The 20,000-nt window shown below is 33.7% G+C and overlaps 1 protein-coding gene across 2 annotated transcripts in view; it reads right to left on the reverse strand.

The window, feature by feature from the left end:
• Positions 1-708: 708 nt before the first annotated feature.
• aralar1 (calcium-binding mitochondrial carrier protein aralar1) overlaps positions 709-20,000 on the reverse strand; it is a 281,849-nt gene continuing 262,557 nt past the window's right edge. For both annotated transcript variants that reach the window (XM_086533565.1, XM_086533571.1), the window contains 10 exons: positions 19,904-20,000; positions 19,411-19,507; positions 9,737-9,903; positions 8,319-8,437; positions 7,850-8,020; positions 7,605-7,745; positions 7,331-7,466; positions 6,841-7,002; positions 1,598-1,688; positions 709-1,398 (listed from right to left, as the gene is read on the reverse strand). The exon at positions 19,904-20,000 is cut by the window's right edge and continues 33 nt beyond it. In XM_086533565.1, the coding sequence (XP_086389691.1) occupies positions 1,248-1,398; positions 1,598-1,688; positions 6,841-7,002; positions 7,331-7,466; positions 7,605-7,745; positions 7,850-8,020; positions 8,319-8,437; positions 9,737-9,903; positions 19,411-19,507; positions 19,904-20,000 (1,332 nt within the window). In that variant the 3' untranslated portion in view covers positions 709-1,247. The remainder of the gene's footprint in view (positions 1,399-1,597; positions 1,689-6,840; positions 7,003-7,330; positions 7,467-7,604; positions 7,746-7,849; positions 8,021-8,318; positions 8,438-9,736; positions 9,904-19,410; positions 19,508-19,903) is intronic.

Genomic DNA, 20,000 nt, shown 5'->3' on the forward strand with positions numbered 1-20,000 from the left:
TGTATGTATGTATGTATGTATGTATGTATGTATGTATGTATGTATGTATGTATGTATGTATGTATGTATGTATGTATGTATGTATGTATGTATGTATGTATGTATGTATGTATGTATGTATGTATGTATGTATGTATGTATGTATGTATGTATGTATGTATGTATGTATGTATGTATGTATGTATGTATGTATGTATGTATGTATGTATGTATGTATGTATGTATGTATGTATGTATGTATGTATGTATGTATGTATGTATGTATGTATGTATGTATGTATGTATGTATGTATGTATGTATGTATGTATGTATGTATGTATGTATGTATGTATGTATGTATGTATGTATGTATGTATGTATGTATGTATGTATGTATGTATGTATGTATGTATGTATGTATGTATGTATGTATGTATGTATGTATGTATGTATGTATGTATGTATGTATGTATGTATGTATGTATGTATGTATGTATGTATGTATGTATGTATGTATGTATGTATGTATGTATGTATGTATGTATGTATTTATGTATGTATTTATGTATGTGTGTATGTTTGCATGTGTGTTTATGTATGCATGTATGTATGTTTGTATGTATGTATGTATTTTTGTATGTTTGTATGTATGTATGCATGTATGTATGTATGTATGTATGTATGTATGCATCTTTATAGTGTCCTAAGAATATGAAAGGAAAAATTCAACTACTTTGACACTACCCTGTACATATGAATCACATAGAGGTGCTATTAAATTCATTCCAGTTCCTAACATTATAAGGAATAAAAAAAAATTATTTTTTTTTTCTTCTTTTTTTTTGTCTTCCATTTCAATATCGTTTACATTTCTGCCGCTGATCATATTACATGAATAGGAAACATCCAACAGTTGCCTCTTACTCCTCGTAAAACATGAATGACGTCTCAAAGATCTGAACCACATTTTCAGAAACTTTACTTTCAAGGAGGATGAAAACAAGAAAAAAATAAAATGAAGAAAGAAAAATTATACATACATATATACACATCATGAACATAACTTGCTATTCCCAGACTTTCTGTAAAATCATTTGTAAGAACATGTCATAAATATTAAAACAGGTAATATTTAAAAGGAATTCGTCTTCTCTCTCTCTCTTTAAATTATCAGCTATATAAAATAAATAGTAAAATCAGAGCACAGAATTCTAAAAAATAATTAACTACACCCCAAAATATACACATTATCTCTATCTCTCTGTTTTCACGCGAAACGAGGAAGGAAGAGGCCAAACTTTGATTCAATGCCTCTAAAGATAGGAACGGCAACCTTGTATCCTCCGACGTGGTCTGGGTTGGTCGAACGCAGATCTGCAGCTGAGGCGGGGAGCTGGGCCTCCGAGCCCGTTGGACGACTGTGGAGGAAAGAAGGAACAGGTGTCTTTATATATTCTGTCACACTGGATATTGGGAGAGGCTGAACAGAAGTCTCTCTGTGCTGTCACATTTTATCTCAATCCTAAATTTTGAATTACTCTTAAAGATCATCCTGCTATTGATCCTGGAGTGAAGAATATCACCAAAGACGAGAAACCGAATCACTCTAAAACATACCTGCCACCAAAGTCAACATAGAAGAGTCTCTGCAAAACTTCATAAGTCACCAGTGTAACACCAAACTGCGGGGATGACCTGAACACACGAGCTGTGGATATAGAGAGGAAAATCTCAGTGACAATGAACGCCATCTTTTTCTTCTGTGTTACGTGGCATTTCCTCTGATGGCCCATGACAAGAGATGATGGTAACTACATCTTTTTGATGGCATACCTATACTGTCCATGCTTTGAATATATATCTTCTAGGATCTAAACTACATTAATACATGACAAGTAGATTATTCCTTTATATTCTGAGTTATTTCATTAAATACATATAGGTTTTAATATACGTAAGTACCCTACTATGAGAATATATGAATGCTACTAACTGATTTAACTATGACCCCCCCAGGAGATATAATTAGTTAAACAAAAGACAAAGAAAAAAACTTCCTCACTACTTAAATTACTATGAAATTGACAAAACTTGCAAGTAGTCACCTGAAAAAGTATTTCAAACTCATTCAGCCACTGCAATCACATAGCAGATCATTAATAATATAATTTATTTATCCCAGTGATCCACTGTATGATTATCAATATATGCATACATAAATCAGTATATACACATAAAGAAACACAGAGATAGATAGATATGTTGAAATCTGTCAAATGGAAAACAATTTTATCCTATGATAACCTTTTATGGTGACTGACATGTTACATATTGTTAGAATAAAAAAAACAACAACAAGTGCCACTTCCACAGGACACTTGTTCAAAATCCTGAGCACACAAGAATGCAAGGATCTGCATTCTCCTCAGAACACCACTAACATTAAATATTATACTAGTAGACTATAGCGACATGAAACAAAAATGGACAACTACTGTATTATTGACTCTATGTAAAAACACAAGGCAATTAGAAATACATAAGGCTCCACTCTTCACAGTCAGCAAAGTAAAAAAAAAAATAATAATAATAAAAAAAAATGTTAGGGTTCCCTTCCTTCATCACATTTTTAAACAAAAGTCACATATAAAGGCTACCCTTCCCCCATGAATAAAGAATTAAATGATAAGAGTACTAGCAATCTTGATAATAATTATTACAGTAATGGAAATAACATTATTAATATTAGTGTTTCATCAATAATCATAATATTGATGATGTATATGCATGTTAGCCCCTAATACTCCCCTATCAACACACTAATCTATTATTTAAAAAAATGAATAAATATATAAACAAATAAATAATTAAATCCATACATCTGTAACAGTTTTTTTCTACGTCAGTACTTTGATCCACCTGCTGTCCACCTTCATCTTGATTCATGTCAGCTTTATTTATACCTAAACCCAATCCCAACGGGCCCGGCGATAAGTGGAAACCCCCTACGCCAGGCCTATGCAATATTGCATCGGGAACGTCACACTGGTGTGTCGCCCTGTCATCGGGCATTTAGCCGTGTCACACGGGCGTGACGCACCGTCATCACAGAGCACAGAGAAAACTACTTCCCTTCAAATGTATGTATCATCATACTTCTTTCTATACTTACCGACATCTTGGCAATACATATCACAGACAAATTCTCCCTTAAAAAGTGATTTCTACTGTGATATGAAGTGGTTATGAATTTTTTTTTTTTTTTTTTTTTTTTTTGTGCGTGTGCGTGTGCGTGTGTGTGTGCCTTCTCCAAGCTAAGAGGATCATCTGTAAAAAGCTAACTAGTACAACTGATGTCCACTGGTAATTGGAAACATTGCCAAGTATTAAGTGTCAGGATGCATATATTAAAACATATTAAAATATATAAAACCAAGTGAACACAATTAACTTTTAGTTTTACCATGCTGTCCTCGGAGCATCCAATGTATTTTCACCATAGGTCTTGTATTCTATACAAATATTAATTCTAAATAAAACAAAATGCATTTAAATTTTGTTTCATAAAGTTGTGTACACAACTCCTTTAGTCTCTCATGGTTCACTCGCATAGCTGCTGGGACTATGATTAACCTTCAATGATGTAAAGTTAAAGTGGTATTAATTTACATGTAATTAAAAAGTTTTTCTGGGATATATATACTTCTATAAGTCTAGAACTGTACACATTTGGACACACATAAACACACACACATACACAAAATATGATAAAGGGATCTGGTAAAGGTTTCCCTTATCAATATTCCATTTGTGTGAGGCGTGTGTAAACCATATGGATTATCCAACTGGTCCCAAACCCACAACCTCAAACCTTTGAAGAAAATCATGGTTAGTGGTCCCCATCATATGGTCAACCACTTGGCTGCAAACTCTAAGTACATACAAACCTCTGGAGTTCATCAATATTTATGAATTTGAAAATGAAATGTCAAATTAAAATAATCATCTACAGGATCATCCTTTGCCACAATCCTGCTGTAACTTCTCTACCTTAAATGTTTTGCCCGGGGATGCAGTTTTATATATTCCCAGAGGAAAGCTTAAGGTCTACAGACCAAATAATACAATTTTCAAAGCGGGAATGTTTCATAATGTCAGTTGTATTGTGACTGACTCTGTTATGTTTAATCAACATTTAGTTTTGAAAATTTATTATGCTGTAGCTTCTCCATTAATCTATATTCTAAATATCTAAATTTATCTATACCACTTAGTGTCAATATTTGCATTGTTCAATGCCAAAAATTTTAAGCAATCTGCTAATCTGTCATTTTTCTTTATTTCTCTTTCTTTAATCTCTTACAATCTTTACAGTCATACACATAAACAGAAGTGTCATTGGGAAAGACATCACTCTTGATATAACAAAATTGTTATCATATTAAACAAACATACAGATTTTTCCACCCCAGTACGTGCCACTTTTTAACACCATAGATCTATAAACAAAGGCCATTTTCCCCCCTTTAAATATGAAGAGTAGGAGCCACAAATTGATTGCCTTTTACCACTGATTAGTTTATACAGAAAGAAAATGAAGGTTCTGTGAAATGAGCCCAATTAATTCCAATATGGATGACCCGTTGAGCCTCTCTAATCCACCATCCTTATATGACGAATGCAATATCACAGAAATACGTAAACAAACAGTGCATAATGCACCTTCTTTAGCCAGCATATCTTGTGGAATTTCATATGCAAATCTGCATAAGAAATAGATAATGACCCCACAAAAAATAATTAATTACCCCAATAACATCCCAAAATTCATAACAGTTAACAAACAACAGTAAATACCTAAAGAAAAATGAAGATCTATGGACCATGGACAAAAATTTGGCTACAAACCATACACAAAACTAGGATTATTGGAAGAGAAGTAATCAACTCGCCTTTCAACAAACCTAGTTTGTGGAGGTGTCTTCCTCTGACTTTTTATTGACATAGGAAGGTGTCAAGTTATTAATGTACAACACCTGGCAAAAAAAATGGAGAGTTGGATTAGAGAGGTCCAACTTGTCCTTATTTTTTCCTTTTCCTTTTCTTTTAATTTTCAGTAAAAGTAAATAAAGTGCGATATTTTGGATTTAGACAACGTAGGCTGGCTTCAGTGCTGTTAAAATTACATGCAATCAAAAATGACTAATTTCCCACCATCCGTCCTTCATAATCTTGATTTATACATCAGTGGCTGTAGTCAAAACCACATTCTGCAAAGTTGACTCACAAAGCTCAAATGTCTTTTATTCAAGCACTAACTGTTGGTTACCAATCCCAGCGTATCCCCACCCAGTCTACTGACACCATATCTTCAGTGTAGGGCACTACGAATGCATGTCAATGCTCACCGAACATACCACCCTGTCTCCCCATCTCTTTGGCCATGAGGTAAAGGGAGAGAGTTCCTAGGCACAAATGAAAAATTAAAACATAGTGTAATGTTGCCTCACACTGGGTTTCCATCTAGAAATGCAAAGGGAATCTCAAGGAAAGAGTCATCAATAAATTACATTTACCTATGAAGTTGATGCAAGACAAGCTTCATCTCAAATAGAAAAATTCCTTTTCTATCTGATTTGGAAAAGCATTCCAGAATTTCTTTGTCAGAAGGCCTATGCAAGGATCATAAGGGAAAAGTTTCGTTGAGTTGTCAGTTACCTCTATATGACCATGTCATCATATGACAATGCCTGGGGAGTGTTCGTTTTGTGTTTCAAATCCCAACTGAATACAAAAGAAATCTAAAAAGCTAAATGTACCTCAAACTGGATACAATTACAAAACAGTTACCCTGGTCTTTTGATTAATGCCAATTTATCCATACAAGCCAGACAATTTCCCTGTCATATGAAACATTCCCTTTACATTCAGGGATACACTTCCATCATCTCATATTTCAAGTAAAAGACATGTAGGAGTCACGGAAATTATCTCTCCCCTTCAGTTACTTGGGACAAAGAAGAGGTTGCATATACACAAAGGCACAAAATGTTTTCCTTGTCTACTATTGTATATTTCTATCCCTATTGCCAATGAAGGAATACACTTCACATATTCAGATGCATTAATAATGTCTCATCACATCCCAATATCTATTTCCCCATGATAAAGTCTATACAATGTAGCTCCATATACAACACATTTGTTTGGCCCACAGGAATATACAAAGCATAGAAAACATCCTATATAATCTCTCACAGCTTCCCAAATAAATGCAAATTAAGGAAGAAAGTCTGGCAAGATAGATTCAGAAGGTAGAATCTGCAAGGATTACATAAAAGGGAGCTATTGCTAGAATCATTTGTCAACTTCTCCCCTCTTGATTATTTCCCATTTTATTTGATGGTCTACAGACAAAAAGGATGATGTGATGATGATGATGCTCACATGAAAATGGCAAAGAAAAAAAAGAAAAAGGAAGATTACAGTGATGGTGATGATGATGATAACAATAGCAATAACAACAACAAAACAACACTAATGAAAATAAAATTATAACCAAAAATAACAATAATAATAACATTTATAATAATAATAATAATAATAATAATAATAATAATAGAAAATAAGAATGAGAATAACACAAATAAAAACAATAATGGCAATAAAGCAACGCCACCATAAATAGCAATCATGATAACATCTTGATTTCTTATTTGATTCAAGATGCCTGAACAAAAACAATAGGAAGAACAACCATCCATCACATCACACCATTTACAATTCTTTTTGTGAATCGTCCTCATCTTTTTGAGAGGAAGAGGAAGAGGAGGAGGGGGGAGGGGGTTAGATTTTCTCACCTGGTGCTCCCTTCCAGAAGGCCTTGCCACCTTCCTCTTTGAAAATTTTTCTGGCAGCATCAAACACTCCGCTGTAGGTTGTCTGGCCAGCACGAGCGGCTACCTGCAGACGTGTCTTGATGACATCAGCTGGTGTTGTCAGAGAGGCTGCGGGGACACCACCTGTGGGAAAGCGTGGAGGAAGTATATGTAAACGCTACCATGGATTGCCAACTTTTCTCAAGTGTTCATGGTACAGTTTCCGGAGCATGCTTTCATCAAAACCCTGCCCGTAACAGCAAGCTAAGCGTTCAATACCATATTCGTTCATATCATATATCATACATTGAGCCTCTAATTACATGTTAAAAATCAACGTCTGTCAGCTTCTGCCCCCAATTCCGAGAGAAAGCACTATCACAAAAAGCCAATGGCAGGAATCCATGTTCTTACGACTCAGTACACCTACACTACCTTAAAGAGTTGAAGTAAATTCGTAAAAGGCCCTTACCAATAGCACCAGCAACCAGCAATGTTAATGGTGAATTGTAACCATTTTCATCAGCAAGTAATTGTTTCGAGTGTGCATAGACAGGGAAGTAAATAGCAGAAAATGGGATGTCTCTCAGGAAACAAGCACGTGCTCCCTGCGGATAAAATATTGCTCATCACATACAGAAGCTTCATCATTTGAATGCCATTCCCCCTTTCCAAAACTGAAAATAACCAAATCTTCAATTATCCCTTCCCATTTACAAGAAAAAAGAAGAGGACTTTTGTCTTACCTTGTACAGTCCAAGAAATCCTAACTCCTTGATTACAGATATTGCCGATATCTTCTTAACTGTCGCAATTTCTCCTGCCACTTGTAGACGAATCTTTACAATTTCAAGTGGATTGGTGAAGATCACCTGAGACCCACCAGCCTGAAAGAATTTGTCACCAAAACTCAGTACATATTTGCAACATTAAACCAAACAATACTGTATAACATCAAAAAATAAAACCAAAATACCAACTATGTACTCACACAAGCGCCGGCAAACATTTCGCCTGCAAAGGTGATATTTCCCTTCTTGTCCGTCAACTTGTCACGGACCAAATCATTCATGGTGAGCTTAATAGCCTTTTCAGGGGCTACACCAATCAGCTGAGGCACCAAGCCACGGTACAAGCCCATGAGACCCTCATGACGAATCACCTGAAAATGCCCAAAGCTTTGTGAATATATACAGAAGAAAAAAGAAAAAAGAAAAAAGAAAAAAAAAGAAAAAAAAAAAAAAAAAAAAAAAAAGGCTATAAATAAATAAATATATGCATAGGGGAAAAACAAAAACAAAACTATACTAGTGGGGGATTATATATAGAAAAGAGATAAACAAAAATTGTATACTTTAAGGACGTAAAGAATGAAAAGTATAAACATACAGCATTTAATAAAAACTGTTCTTTAGCTACATATCAGTTCACATAAAGCATTAATACCACTCGCAACGAACCTTCTTGAAGCAATCAAAGGAATTGCGGTACATCAATTCACCAATGTAGGAACCAGTACGTTGATTCTGCATTCTCGTTTTCACCAAGTCAATTGGATACACGGCAGTAGCACCAACAGCTGAGGAGTTAAAAGGCATTTCTTTACTATTCAACAAATACATATTTGTAAAATCAAATTTTCTTGATATCTACATACTGTAAAATAACCAAGCCTGTTATGATTTTAAATGAAATTACATCAATGATTTCTACACAAAAATTACTTTCATTATATTGTAAGTGCTGAAGAAGCCAAATTCCATTAGCAACTCTGATTAGTTGTTGATAATTCCCCTTGGCAAATACATCTAAAACATTATTTCATATAATTAATCAACCATAAAGACATCCAACAGCTAAAACTTAAGCCATAAATATCTGAAATTAAAACATCAATGTACAAACAGCTGCAACAGGGGGAAAGATAAGAAGAAAAGAAAGTCCATATAAAATGCACTGCATTAGTTAATCCTACGCCTTCCTAACTGTCTATGGCAAAATAATGAGAAATTATGATTACAGAATCTTCACATCCAAGATAATTGCGAGTTAATTTGTCATTTTGTGATCTCTTACTGTGAAATTTCAATCAGGGTGTTGGGTAAATCATCTTTTATATTCTTTCTCCATTCAAATCAATAATATTCATAATCTTTCAATATGACGGATTAATTCTAATGATCTTCTTTATAATGTGACAATAGATTTGCTTAATTGAATCACTGTCAGAAATATATCAGTTTATCAAAATCAGAGGTACTACCTGGATATCTGAACTGAAAAGACAATACAAGGTTGTCTTGCTTCTTCAAACTAAAGACAAACATTGTAAAAGTAAAGACACAGACTATTCTGTAACAATGCATTTTCAAAAATCTATCTATTCATTTCTTAATCTACCATCCTCACATAGTTTTCAAAGGTCACAAAATATTTCATTTTGTGTTTTTGAAAGCACTGCACCTATGCAAAAGCAATGAAATAACATCAACAAGCTAGAGAGACTTTCACCCTCTGAAATTTTGAGATTTTCTGACCTTTAGATGTTAGAAATCTAATTTCCTGTCTTAGCACTAGCTTTCCTCTCCCATAATTTCTTAATACTGATCTCAATAATTAGCAAAATTGATACATAATGGAATATAGTTCAATGAAAATCATCTTCATCTCGTAAGGTTTTGCAGAAAAAAAATTTGTTGCAATTACATACATCATGGCATAAAACTGAAATCTTTGGGAAGATTCTAATAAAATATATACATACATTTTTTTATTTATTTTTTTTTCAAATTCTATCTCCAGATCTCAGTGTCATTTAGTAACATAAAGCAAAACGGATACCATAAAAGGGTAAACAGGAAAAGGGCATCATACTAACCACCAGCAAATGAACCAAGAGTGAACCTGTACACCTGTTCAAGCACCTGGATCAACGCTCCACGCTGCTCGGGACTCTGCACGGCCTTGATGTCAGTCAGTTTGCGTGTGATCACCTTCATGTACTGTTCAGGAGTCAAAGCTTCCAGGTCGCTGTACACGATTTTCCTGGGGGACAAAAACTAGTGTGAAACATGACGGACAATATAGGGTATATTATTAATACTTTGTGAAATGTAAGAACAAATTTGGGAAAATAAAATGAGGAAAATCACATAAATGGGAGGTTTCAAAATGTAAAATGTGCCTCTAAAAACATGCACAATTCTATCATGTAGTAAAATCCAAAAGCAATTTCTCTTGTGTTATTCTAAATGTTATTGGGACAGAATCTGAATGACCATAAAAGGCCTTTTTTAAGAAAATCAATATTGCTGAAAAGAGAGAGAAAAAAAAAAAAAAAAATGAAAGAAAGAAAGAAGGCTAACTAACAACTGCAATATAATTCTCCAGATTCATACTATTTCAATCTAGTTTAGTAGCACAAAGTGTCCTATCACTGTATATGATTACCAAGGAAAGAAAAGCTGTACAAAGAATTTTGCAATGGTCTTCTAATATTCTAATATACTTGCTTCTTGGGATATTTCCTCTCACAATACATGTAAAACTGTGTTCAAATACATAACAGGATACCAAGCCTCTTTATACGTTGTACTAGGAACTGGCACTTATGACTACCATGCAGCTGTAACAACACTGTAGGAGAGAGACAACTTCATCATTAAATGAAAATCGAGAAAGAGTGTTAGTTCACATACGATCATCAGGCCAATAAACTCTCTATTATCTGAAGGCAACCTGAAATGCATTAATCTTAAGTATTAACTAAAATAAACCATGACCAATGAGTCCATTACGACCACCCAAAAATAATTCAGCAACTTGGATGTAAACAAAGGATTTCAGAATATGATCATGATTCTGAAATGTTTTCATTGCCATATATGGCAATCATATTCAACTTTCCTTAATAATAATCAAGTGCCTTATAACAGAATACCTCCTCTCTATATCTTAAGTATAAGTTTTGCAAACATCAGTGTAGTAATTTACATATGATCTTGTAGATCATAAATAACTTAAATCATGAACAAATACACAGCAGATATATATATATATATATATATATATATATATATAATATATATATAATATATATATATATATATATAATATATATATATATATATATATATATATATTTGAATAATTTTACACTTGCAAAATTATCAATATTTACTTGAGCGAAGCAATAATAGTCCTAATACATATAACAACATTCTCTTCACATCTAATCTAAGTACATTTATCCAGACAACATATCAGAATCCTTGGATATGTTCTTTTGTTAATGTATTTAAATTTGTTACCATACTATAAATACACATATAGTAAAATAATAATGAAATATATTGTTAACTATGTTAATCAGGTTTCCCATTATACACTTTGAACAGGGTCCACTGTGACAAATGTGGATAAAAGTAAAATGAGACTCAATAACTTCAAAACGCAAGAGACGTAATCAACGTATTTTGATTACATCATGGAACTCTAATGAAGATATAATTGAAACACATTAACCCTCTCTGGACGGGTGGTACACTACTGTACCGCTCATTCAAAAGCCCTGTGGCCGGGTGGCACAATATGGTGCCAGCCATTTAATTGATTTAGGCCTAAGCGTTCGAAAGCCCCAGCATTGTGACATGCAAGGCTGGAATGCCCCCGTCGTGAGTGGGTTAAATACATCTGTCATGTTGTGCAATTACTTTTACCTCCACTTGTACATTTCCTTTCTACTTTTAACTTTTTACTAACTACAAAGACTACAAATGAGCTGTGACACTGATAAGAATTTTTTTTTCTCCTTTTTCCTCATCTTCAAAAAATATAAATGAAAAATGACATTTTTTATCATTTCTATTTCAACTTGTAATGCTTATTTCATATCTTTGTCACTGCTTATGAAGGCCTCATTTCTTGTTCAACGAACACAATAAATTGAACATGATAATAAAAATTTCTTAAAAAGCATTATATGCACTAATACACAAGCAATACCAGAGCCTGACATTGGTCACATTACACTTAACAAAATAGCATGCAAGTGCACCTATATAAGAAATTATATCATCTCAAATATATTGTTTTATTTTTTATTTTTCTTAAATTAATAATTTCTTCACAATTAAATTTGGAAACTATGGAGAAAATGTTACCTAAATCACTGCTTTCATAATTTGGTTACAAGTCAATGCAGTGCTATAAAACAATAAAGACCTGCTTAGAACTAGTAAGGTAATATATTTCACTTCATTCATGAAATTCTTTCATTTCTAGGACATACTATTCACACCAGTTACTATATCACACACACCACACACACACATTATACATTGCCATTCTCAAGCATAAACAAAGTATATAATTATACATTTGTCACTGCCAATTGCCAATAATTACAACAGAAAATCTCACTAATTCAAAGGCATTTTCTTTAAACGACAAAAGGAAGAATATGCATGAAGGTAAGAAGCATCTCAACCACACACTACAGTTCAAGTCGATCTTATTTTTCATCATTATGGCATTATATTCCTCGTATTCTGATTGTACTCAAGAATTGAAAATACCTATCATCTAACGCTGACTTCGACAAAGTGGTTTGAACATGTGCCAAGAATAAGTGATGCAAATAAAAGGCATTAGCACATTTATGCGCATTTCAAAAACGAAACAAAAGCTTAATTTCATGTATTACATACATTTAATACACATTAACATACATAAAATACATACATAACGAACACAGATGAGTATATACATGTATAAGGCCCAAAATACAAAATATAAATATTGAATGCTTACATGTCTGTGCGTGCCCATATGAATGAGTCTCTGTATGTTTGTCTGTATTTGTATGAGTATGCATATGTGAGTGATTGTTGAAATAGGCAAGTAAAAGTGTGAGAATGCACATACCGCAGTGAATTATGCCTCTGCTGTAAGGTCTCCAGTTAGACAACCAATGTCCCACATTACTTTAATACTGACTCTTTCACTTAACATACAACTCAACTTATCAGTGCATGACATTTAACAACCCAATGATACAGAAAGATGAACTGTATCACAAAAAGTTTCTTTTCTTTGTTATCTCTAAACAATTCAAACATATTACTTATAAGAAGCTTCAGGCGCTAAAAATGAGATTTTCTTAGAAACAAAATTCCTAAGTGCATTTACACTTAACCCATTGCCAAAGGGGCTGTTTTGGCTCCAAATGGTTGAAACACTGGGATATTTCAAACTGTAAGCCCACACTGGCCGCGGCCAGGAGGACAGCCATGGCAAAATAACTTGTCCCCAGTGGCTGGTCCTGCCACCACTCGACATGCTATCTTGTCACCCGGTGTTAATGGGTTAAAACTATAACACTGATATACATTATCCACATGTAAAATGGACAAAAAATATATATACAATGAAATTTTGACTAATTAACATATCATAAATGCTTAAGAGTAAACCTTAACATTACAGACGGGTATTTCTATATTAAAAATCAACTACTCAATTTTGTCAATTGGAAGATTTAATTTCTGTTATCACTTATAACTAACCTTATTTCCTACCTGAAATTTAAAAAATTTCACTCATAATCAATTTTTTTTATTTTTTCTTTTAACTAATTTCTGATGAATATTGTTCTCTCTTCTTTCTTCCTGTCTTTATCTATCTTTTAAAAGCTCTTTATAGTTATGCTTTGAGACAAAGCACATCAGTGACCACATGTATCTGCCTACCTTACTCGCCTAATAAACAAGTGCCAATCACGTTGAAGGTTATAAACTCACTGACACATATAACCTTCAACCTTGACTTGTCCTAAAGATATTAACACAAGTATCTTAAACAAGTAAAGTATGATTAAGTACACAAATTGATCACATACCCACCCTATGAGCAGTTAATGTGATGATCTGAAGACTCCCCCGTTTGGGTTTCAAGCCATACTCTTGTACGACATTAATTATGGTGTCTGATTAAATGCCCTTCCTATTATCAACCATGGCTCAGCCAAGGGACATAAACACTCACCCTCTACACCATGAGGCAACCACAGACCTACTGAATGATATTTCACTTATACCCTTGCTCTTTCACTTATGTGCTAATTTTCTCAATAAAAGCTTCCCTGGGAGAACTAGACTAACTGTATACATACAAACTATTATGCACCTTCTGTAAATATACACATGTACATAAGTAACATACAAAAGTACATAAGTACACTTTCTCCTCCCACATACTCATACACACTCTAATATGTATACATATACACATATGTATACTTACAATTTTTTTTTATTAATAATGCAAATCAATTCTGAAAAAAACTTCAGGAAGAATATCTTAACAACCTGAATTGCATTAAAATCTATACTAAAAAAATCTTAATAATATATATATATTAAAATAGTACACAATTTACAAATGTATTCTACAAAATATAAGGAGGATGAGAAGTTAGAAGAGGAAGAGATGGAGGAGGAGGAGGAGGAGGAAAATGAAGAGGAAGAGGAGGAGGAGCAGGAAAAGGAGGAGGAGGAGGAGGAGGAGGAGGAGGAGGAGGGGGAGGAGGAGGAAAGAAACATATAATAGACATTTACACAATAAAGAATCCTACTTTGGAATAGCCTCCAGGATATAACTCACAGTAGCCTGACAGTCCCAGAGGTCACTGAGAAAAGTTGTCCTTTAATCGTATTATGCTCTAGAACTAGACATTTATCCTTTCCACATTCTACGTCACCATATAGATGAAGAAAGCAAGAAGCAATAGCTAGTTTAGTGTTCTTCGCATTCAAAATTTGGTTTACTTCTGTTGTCCGTTGTTTTGAGCAATATAGTGTAATGAACCCGCTAGCTGTCTCTCATTCTTTATCCTTCTTTCCCTGTCTCTCTCAATTTCTTACTTTCACTCACTCACTTGCTCTCTCTCTTTTGTAGGGGAGGGAGTTGGTAAAAATGATAATCCAGTTGTTCAAAATCAGAATAGTGTAATTTCTAGCCAAAATAATATTCATTTGATAAGAAACCTTCACAATACGTATAAATTCAACATATCCATTAATTATTCTTTACACACAGATGAGAATGTTAAGCAAAGGCCACGATCTGCTGAAGTGTTTTCTCTAAGGAAACTTGGTAAATAGAATGATTGCAGAATTTACTTTTAGCTCAATTCCTATCTCAGGGAAGGTGAGTGAGCATTTGCTTTTGCAATGTCCTATTACTGTCACATAACATTTTCTAAACATTCTAATAAATTGAGGTTTAATTGTCTGATCACAACAGCCCTTGAGAGATCTGGCTATACTATACTATGTCTGAATGAATGAAGGTGTGAGAGCTGTAGCATGTGCCACATATATCTTAAACGCATTTGTTTCGATGATGCAACACACTTCCCTACTCTGCCATCAGGATAACTTAAGCATCTTTCAGCATGGTAGTGCAGATTAGCATCTCAATGGGGATGTGCACTTTGTTGATATCGGTTGATATAAAGGGTGATATGTTGATATAAATATCCATGGCTATGAATATGGATATGAATATGAATATGGATATGGATATGTATATGGATATGGGTGTATGTGTGTGTGTGTGTGTGTGTGTGTGTGTGTGTGTGTGTGTGTGTGTGTGTGTGTGTGTGTGTGTGTGTGTGTGTATGTGTGTGTGTATGTAAGAACACAAGAGAGCTAGCTAAAGGATACACAAGAATGTGCCAACCACAATAAATATGGCAGTGATGGAGATACATGGGAGTGAATAACAATCACAAACAACAACAACTTACCCTTTATGCAGCCTGAGCAAGCTTCTCGTGTAATGAGTAACAGTGGTTATTAGTACTAGTTGGTACCAGTGGTATCTATTGACAGACCCTAAATGTTCACATTTAAACAACCATTGCATGAAATGAAAGATACTGTGCTTGTGTTGAAAAAATAATAACAATAATAAAACAAAAGATAATGTTTAAGATAGGAACTCCAATTTGCATCTTCCTCATTCTGCAAAATGAAAAATGCAAGTATTTGACTTGCTCTTAATATCAATGTATTGGAAGATCTAGGGAAAGTTAGTGGGATGAATATGAGACTTTTTAATCACATAAACAATTAAGAATACTAATTGGTCATAATAATTTTAAAATGATAAAGGCTAATATTAACTTCAGTATTCATAATAATCCTGATTTCAATGTTTTTTTCCTTTACTCATAATATATGAGTTCTCCCTTTTATTTTATTTATACTTTGTTAATAATCAGGCATTTTCTAAAAAAATAAACATCATTTTTTTTTTTATTATCAAATTTATCTACTTCTCAATTAAATTTTTTGCCCATTCACTTTATCATCATGAAACAATACCATAACTGTATATTCCCCCCTCATCTATTCCCATTACAGTGAGTTAACAGGCACTACTTTTTCAGAATACATATTTTGGTGTGATCAATTGCCTAATGCATTGGATGATAATCAGAGCTGAGATTCTCCCTTGATTTAAAATCTTTGACTTTATTTTACTTTTGCTATCTATACTATATATATTAAATGGACAACTATATCAGCTTCACATTTTCATTTTGAAGAGTATTTTCCCAAGATCAAGATGTCATTACAGCAATCTGTCCCTATACGAGCCAGATAACATGATGTCACATCATGGGAATATTTTGCTCTAACCATCATGATCTCTCCCTCTTAATATTATTTGACACAGTTATGTATGTATATACTCATTGCAGTTGCACTTGTATAAAAACATTTTACTGGTCTCATCAAAAAAGGTAAAGAAATACAAATACCACCTCCTATACCCCAGTAGCAGGTGTTCTGAGAGGCACAGCATGGCATTGTACTGGGAGAGATCTCATGATTGGAGTCTGTGTGATCCTATCAATATCATAAACTTTCCATATTACAGAATTTATTGAAACTGAAGTACTTTCTAGCAGAGTATAACTCTGACATTTCCCACTTGCAAAGCATCCAAAAATGAAAAATATCTAGCTCTGAGAATAGCAAAGCATTAAGAATATATTCCCTTGATCACAATAAACTTTTCATTGATTTGCCTACCTGACTTCACTCTTGCCTGCCTGTTAAACTGCTAGCTTGTCATACTTCTGCCTGCCTGTCTGTCTGTCTGTCTGCCTATTCAGTAGATATCTATCTGAATATATGAGAGTATCCATCATTAAACTGATCCTTCCCCTTGCAATAGCCAGCACAAAATTTTCTCAAGGTACAAAAGACATTCCTACATGCTGGTTTTCAAAATGATAATCCTGGAAAGGATATTTAACTGATTAGTCATTGTTTCAAATACTGACAAGCTCTCAGAGCTATAGGGTTCCTGCTCAAGAAACTGTCTAAAACACAACAGACAATAAATAATAACAATAATAATAATAATAATAATAATAATAATAATAATAATAATCATCATCATCATCATAATAATAACAATAATAATAATAACAATTATGATAATAATACTAATATCATCATTAACAAACGCTTTTGTGAATAATCTCATTTCATTCCTTACTTCTAAAGAATATTAATTATGGAACTTCCTTTCTTACATATGGATTTTCTCGATTACAAAAAATTGAAATAACGACCCATGCAAACAATAATGTTCAAAAATGAGCATGAAATGTTCATGTCTCATATTTTGACTCTTAATACAAATAGATTCCAACAGCATCCCTCCCTCTCATCCCTCCACTTAAAATTAAAATGAACATTTCTCCATCTAATATCTTGCTGTATCATCAATCCATTGCTTTATAAACCATTACATCTATTTCATTAAATAATTAATATAAAAAGGTTATTTATAGAAGCTAAAAATAGCTTCTATATCCTAATGGTAAAACAATTATTCACTAATAATAAATTCACAAATCCACCAATGAATCCCATGATAAAAATAACAATTTTGCATTCTTATTGACACCCTCAATTAGAACCTGTTCCTTTAATAATGTATCTTAGCAAGATCATTATCCGAGCTTGTGCTATCATAAACACTGCTCATTTCAAATTGGATAACATCTCATATAAACCTGAGGCATCTAAATTTCTAAATGCCTCTAAAACTATCTTCTAAAACCGAGTTCAATGAAATCCAAGACTAGGCATTTTACATAACAATTTTCTTTCATTATTATAGTTTAGTCTCTTTCCTCTGGAGTTAAAAACCAAAAGCTTTGCAAGACTGAGAAAGAATTCATAATTGTTACACATAAAATGAATATATAAATTAATATGATAAGAAGCATATAAACAAAAATTTGTCATAATATGAAAAAGTGTATAAATAAGAATATTCTATTCCTTTTGAAATAATCAGCTATTTACCTTGTATGAAAGCAAATGAATTCTTTCAATCTAAAATATACATATAGCATTTAAATAAGTGTTTCCATGTACGCTCATCCATGTGAATACTCATAAACAGCAATATGTGTTTGCATACACAAAAACATGCAGATGTATGTATGTGTGTGGGTATCAGTATATGTGTTTGCATATGCTTATGCACGAGTAAGGGTATTTGCATGAATTTGTAGGTATAAGCTTGTGTTTGTGGGTGTATGTATGTATTTGCAGGTATAGGCATGTATTTGTGGGTATATGTGTTGGAGTGTATGTAGGTGCATAAGTGTGAGTGAGAGTGTGAGTGAGAGTGTGAGTGTTGTGTATCTCATCAGCATGTGCATATGCTTGTGCATTTGTGCTCATATCTGTGTGCCTGTGCATAGGCATATGGACCAAAACAAACATAACTGCAGATGAATGTGCAACAAACACACAACTGTGCATGAATACACACATATTTATGCATGTGTGCACACAAGCTCCCATATACACAATTATACACATACACACATGTAGGCATGATCCCACACTCACACACAAAGACAGACACAAACATAAAGTTACACACACAGGTCCACATAATCAGACATACAATCTGTCACACTAATCTTCACATGCAAACATACACACACAAATACATACACATTTTCACAATCATTATTTCTTTTGCACACACACACATATATATATATATATGCATAAAAAAGGAGCATCTTTGTACTGTAACCTGTGATATCTTAGCCTTAAATATACACACACATTACTGCTTCTGCCATGGCATGTTCAGGCAATGAGAACAAGCTAACAAATAAAGATTTTCAACACACATAAAAATAACATAATCCAATTGATCAGATCTTAATCTTATTCGTAAACATATATCAGAAAGTGCACATGTAAGGCTATTAAGGACCACGTTTCTACATCTTCTATCAGGACATGCCGTATAAGGACAGGCAGAGAGAGAGAGAGAGAGAGAGATGTGATCCTCTTCTCTATTCTGATTGGAAGGGAAAGAGGGGATTGGGGAACCTTTAGGCCTAGAGATTGTGATGCTTCCATAGAAAGTTGGTCATAGATTTGGTCAAACCTTTGAAAGTCAGGGTCTACGGCTCGAAATTCGTCCTTTTAATCTTACCCGGAGCTTTCGCTGATCAGTTCCGTCAGGTGGAAGAGGATCTCGACCTCCAGGGGCGTGATCTGCGACATCATCTGAGCCGAGTGCAAGAATTCCTCTGAAAAACGGGAGTGATTTGTAATGACCATGGCCCAGTGTAGATTTTAGATTTTACACTGGGGCCATGCTGACTGAACAGTGTAATACTTCTAGTTCATACATGTATGATTTTTCCAATAAAAAAATTATAATGAATTCACAACATGTAATCAAAATCGTATAATTTTCAGCTTCTTCAAATTCTTTCTATTCTATAATGTACTTAGATCTTATTCTATTTCAACACAAAGTATCTAATCTAACTATCCTGAAAGCAGTAGATGAGGTATTATGTCACACAAAAAAAGAAAAAGAAAAATATCCATACCATTTTTACAGCTTTTATGACACAGTGAACTTTCCTTCAAAGTTCCCTCTGTGTCTGATAACAGAAAGAGATTCCCATAGCACGTACCTTTCGTAACTTCCTGTGTGCGTGATCCACCTGAGGCATTGAGATAGATACGCTTTGACAATTCCATATTAGTGAGCAAGGAATTGAAAGCCATGAA

The sequence above is a fragment of the Penaeus japonicus genome, unplaced genomic scaffold (assembly GCF_977035675.1).
Source record: "Penaeus japonicus unplaced genomic scaffold, GWHDUDI00000001_assembly GWHDUDI00000003, whole genome shotgun sequence".
Taxonomy (NCBI): Eukaryota; Metazoa; Arthropoda; class Malacostraca; order Decapoda; family Penaeidae; genus Penaeus; species Penaeus japonicus.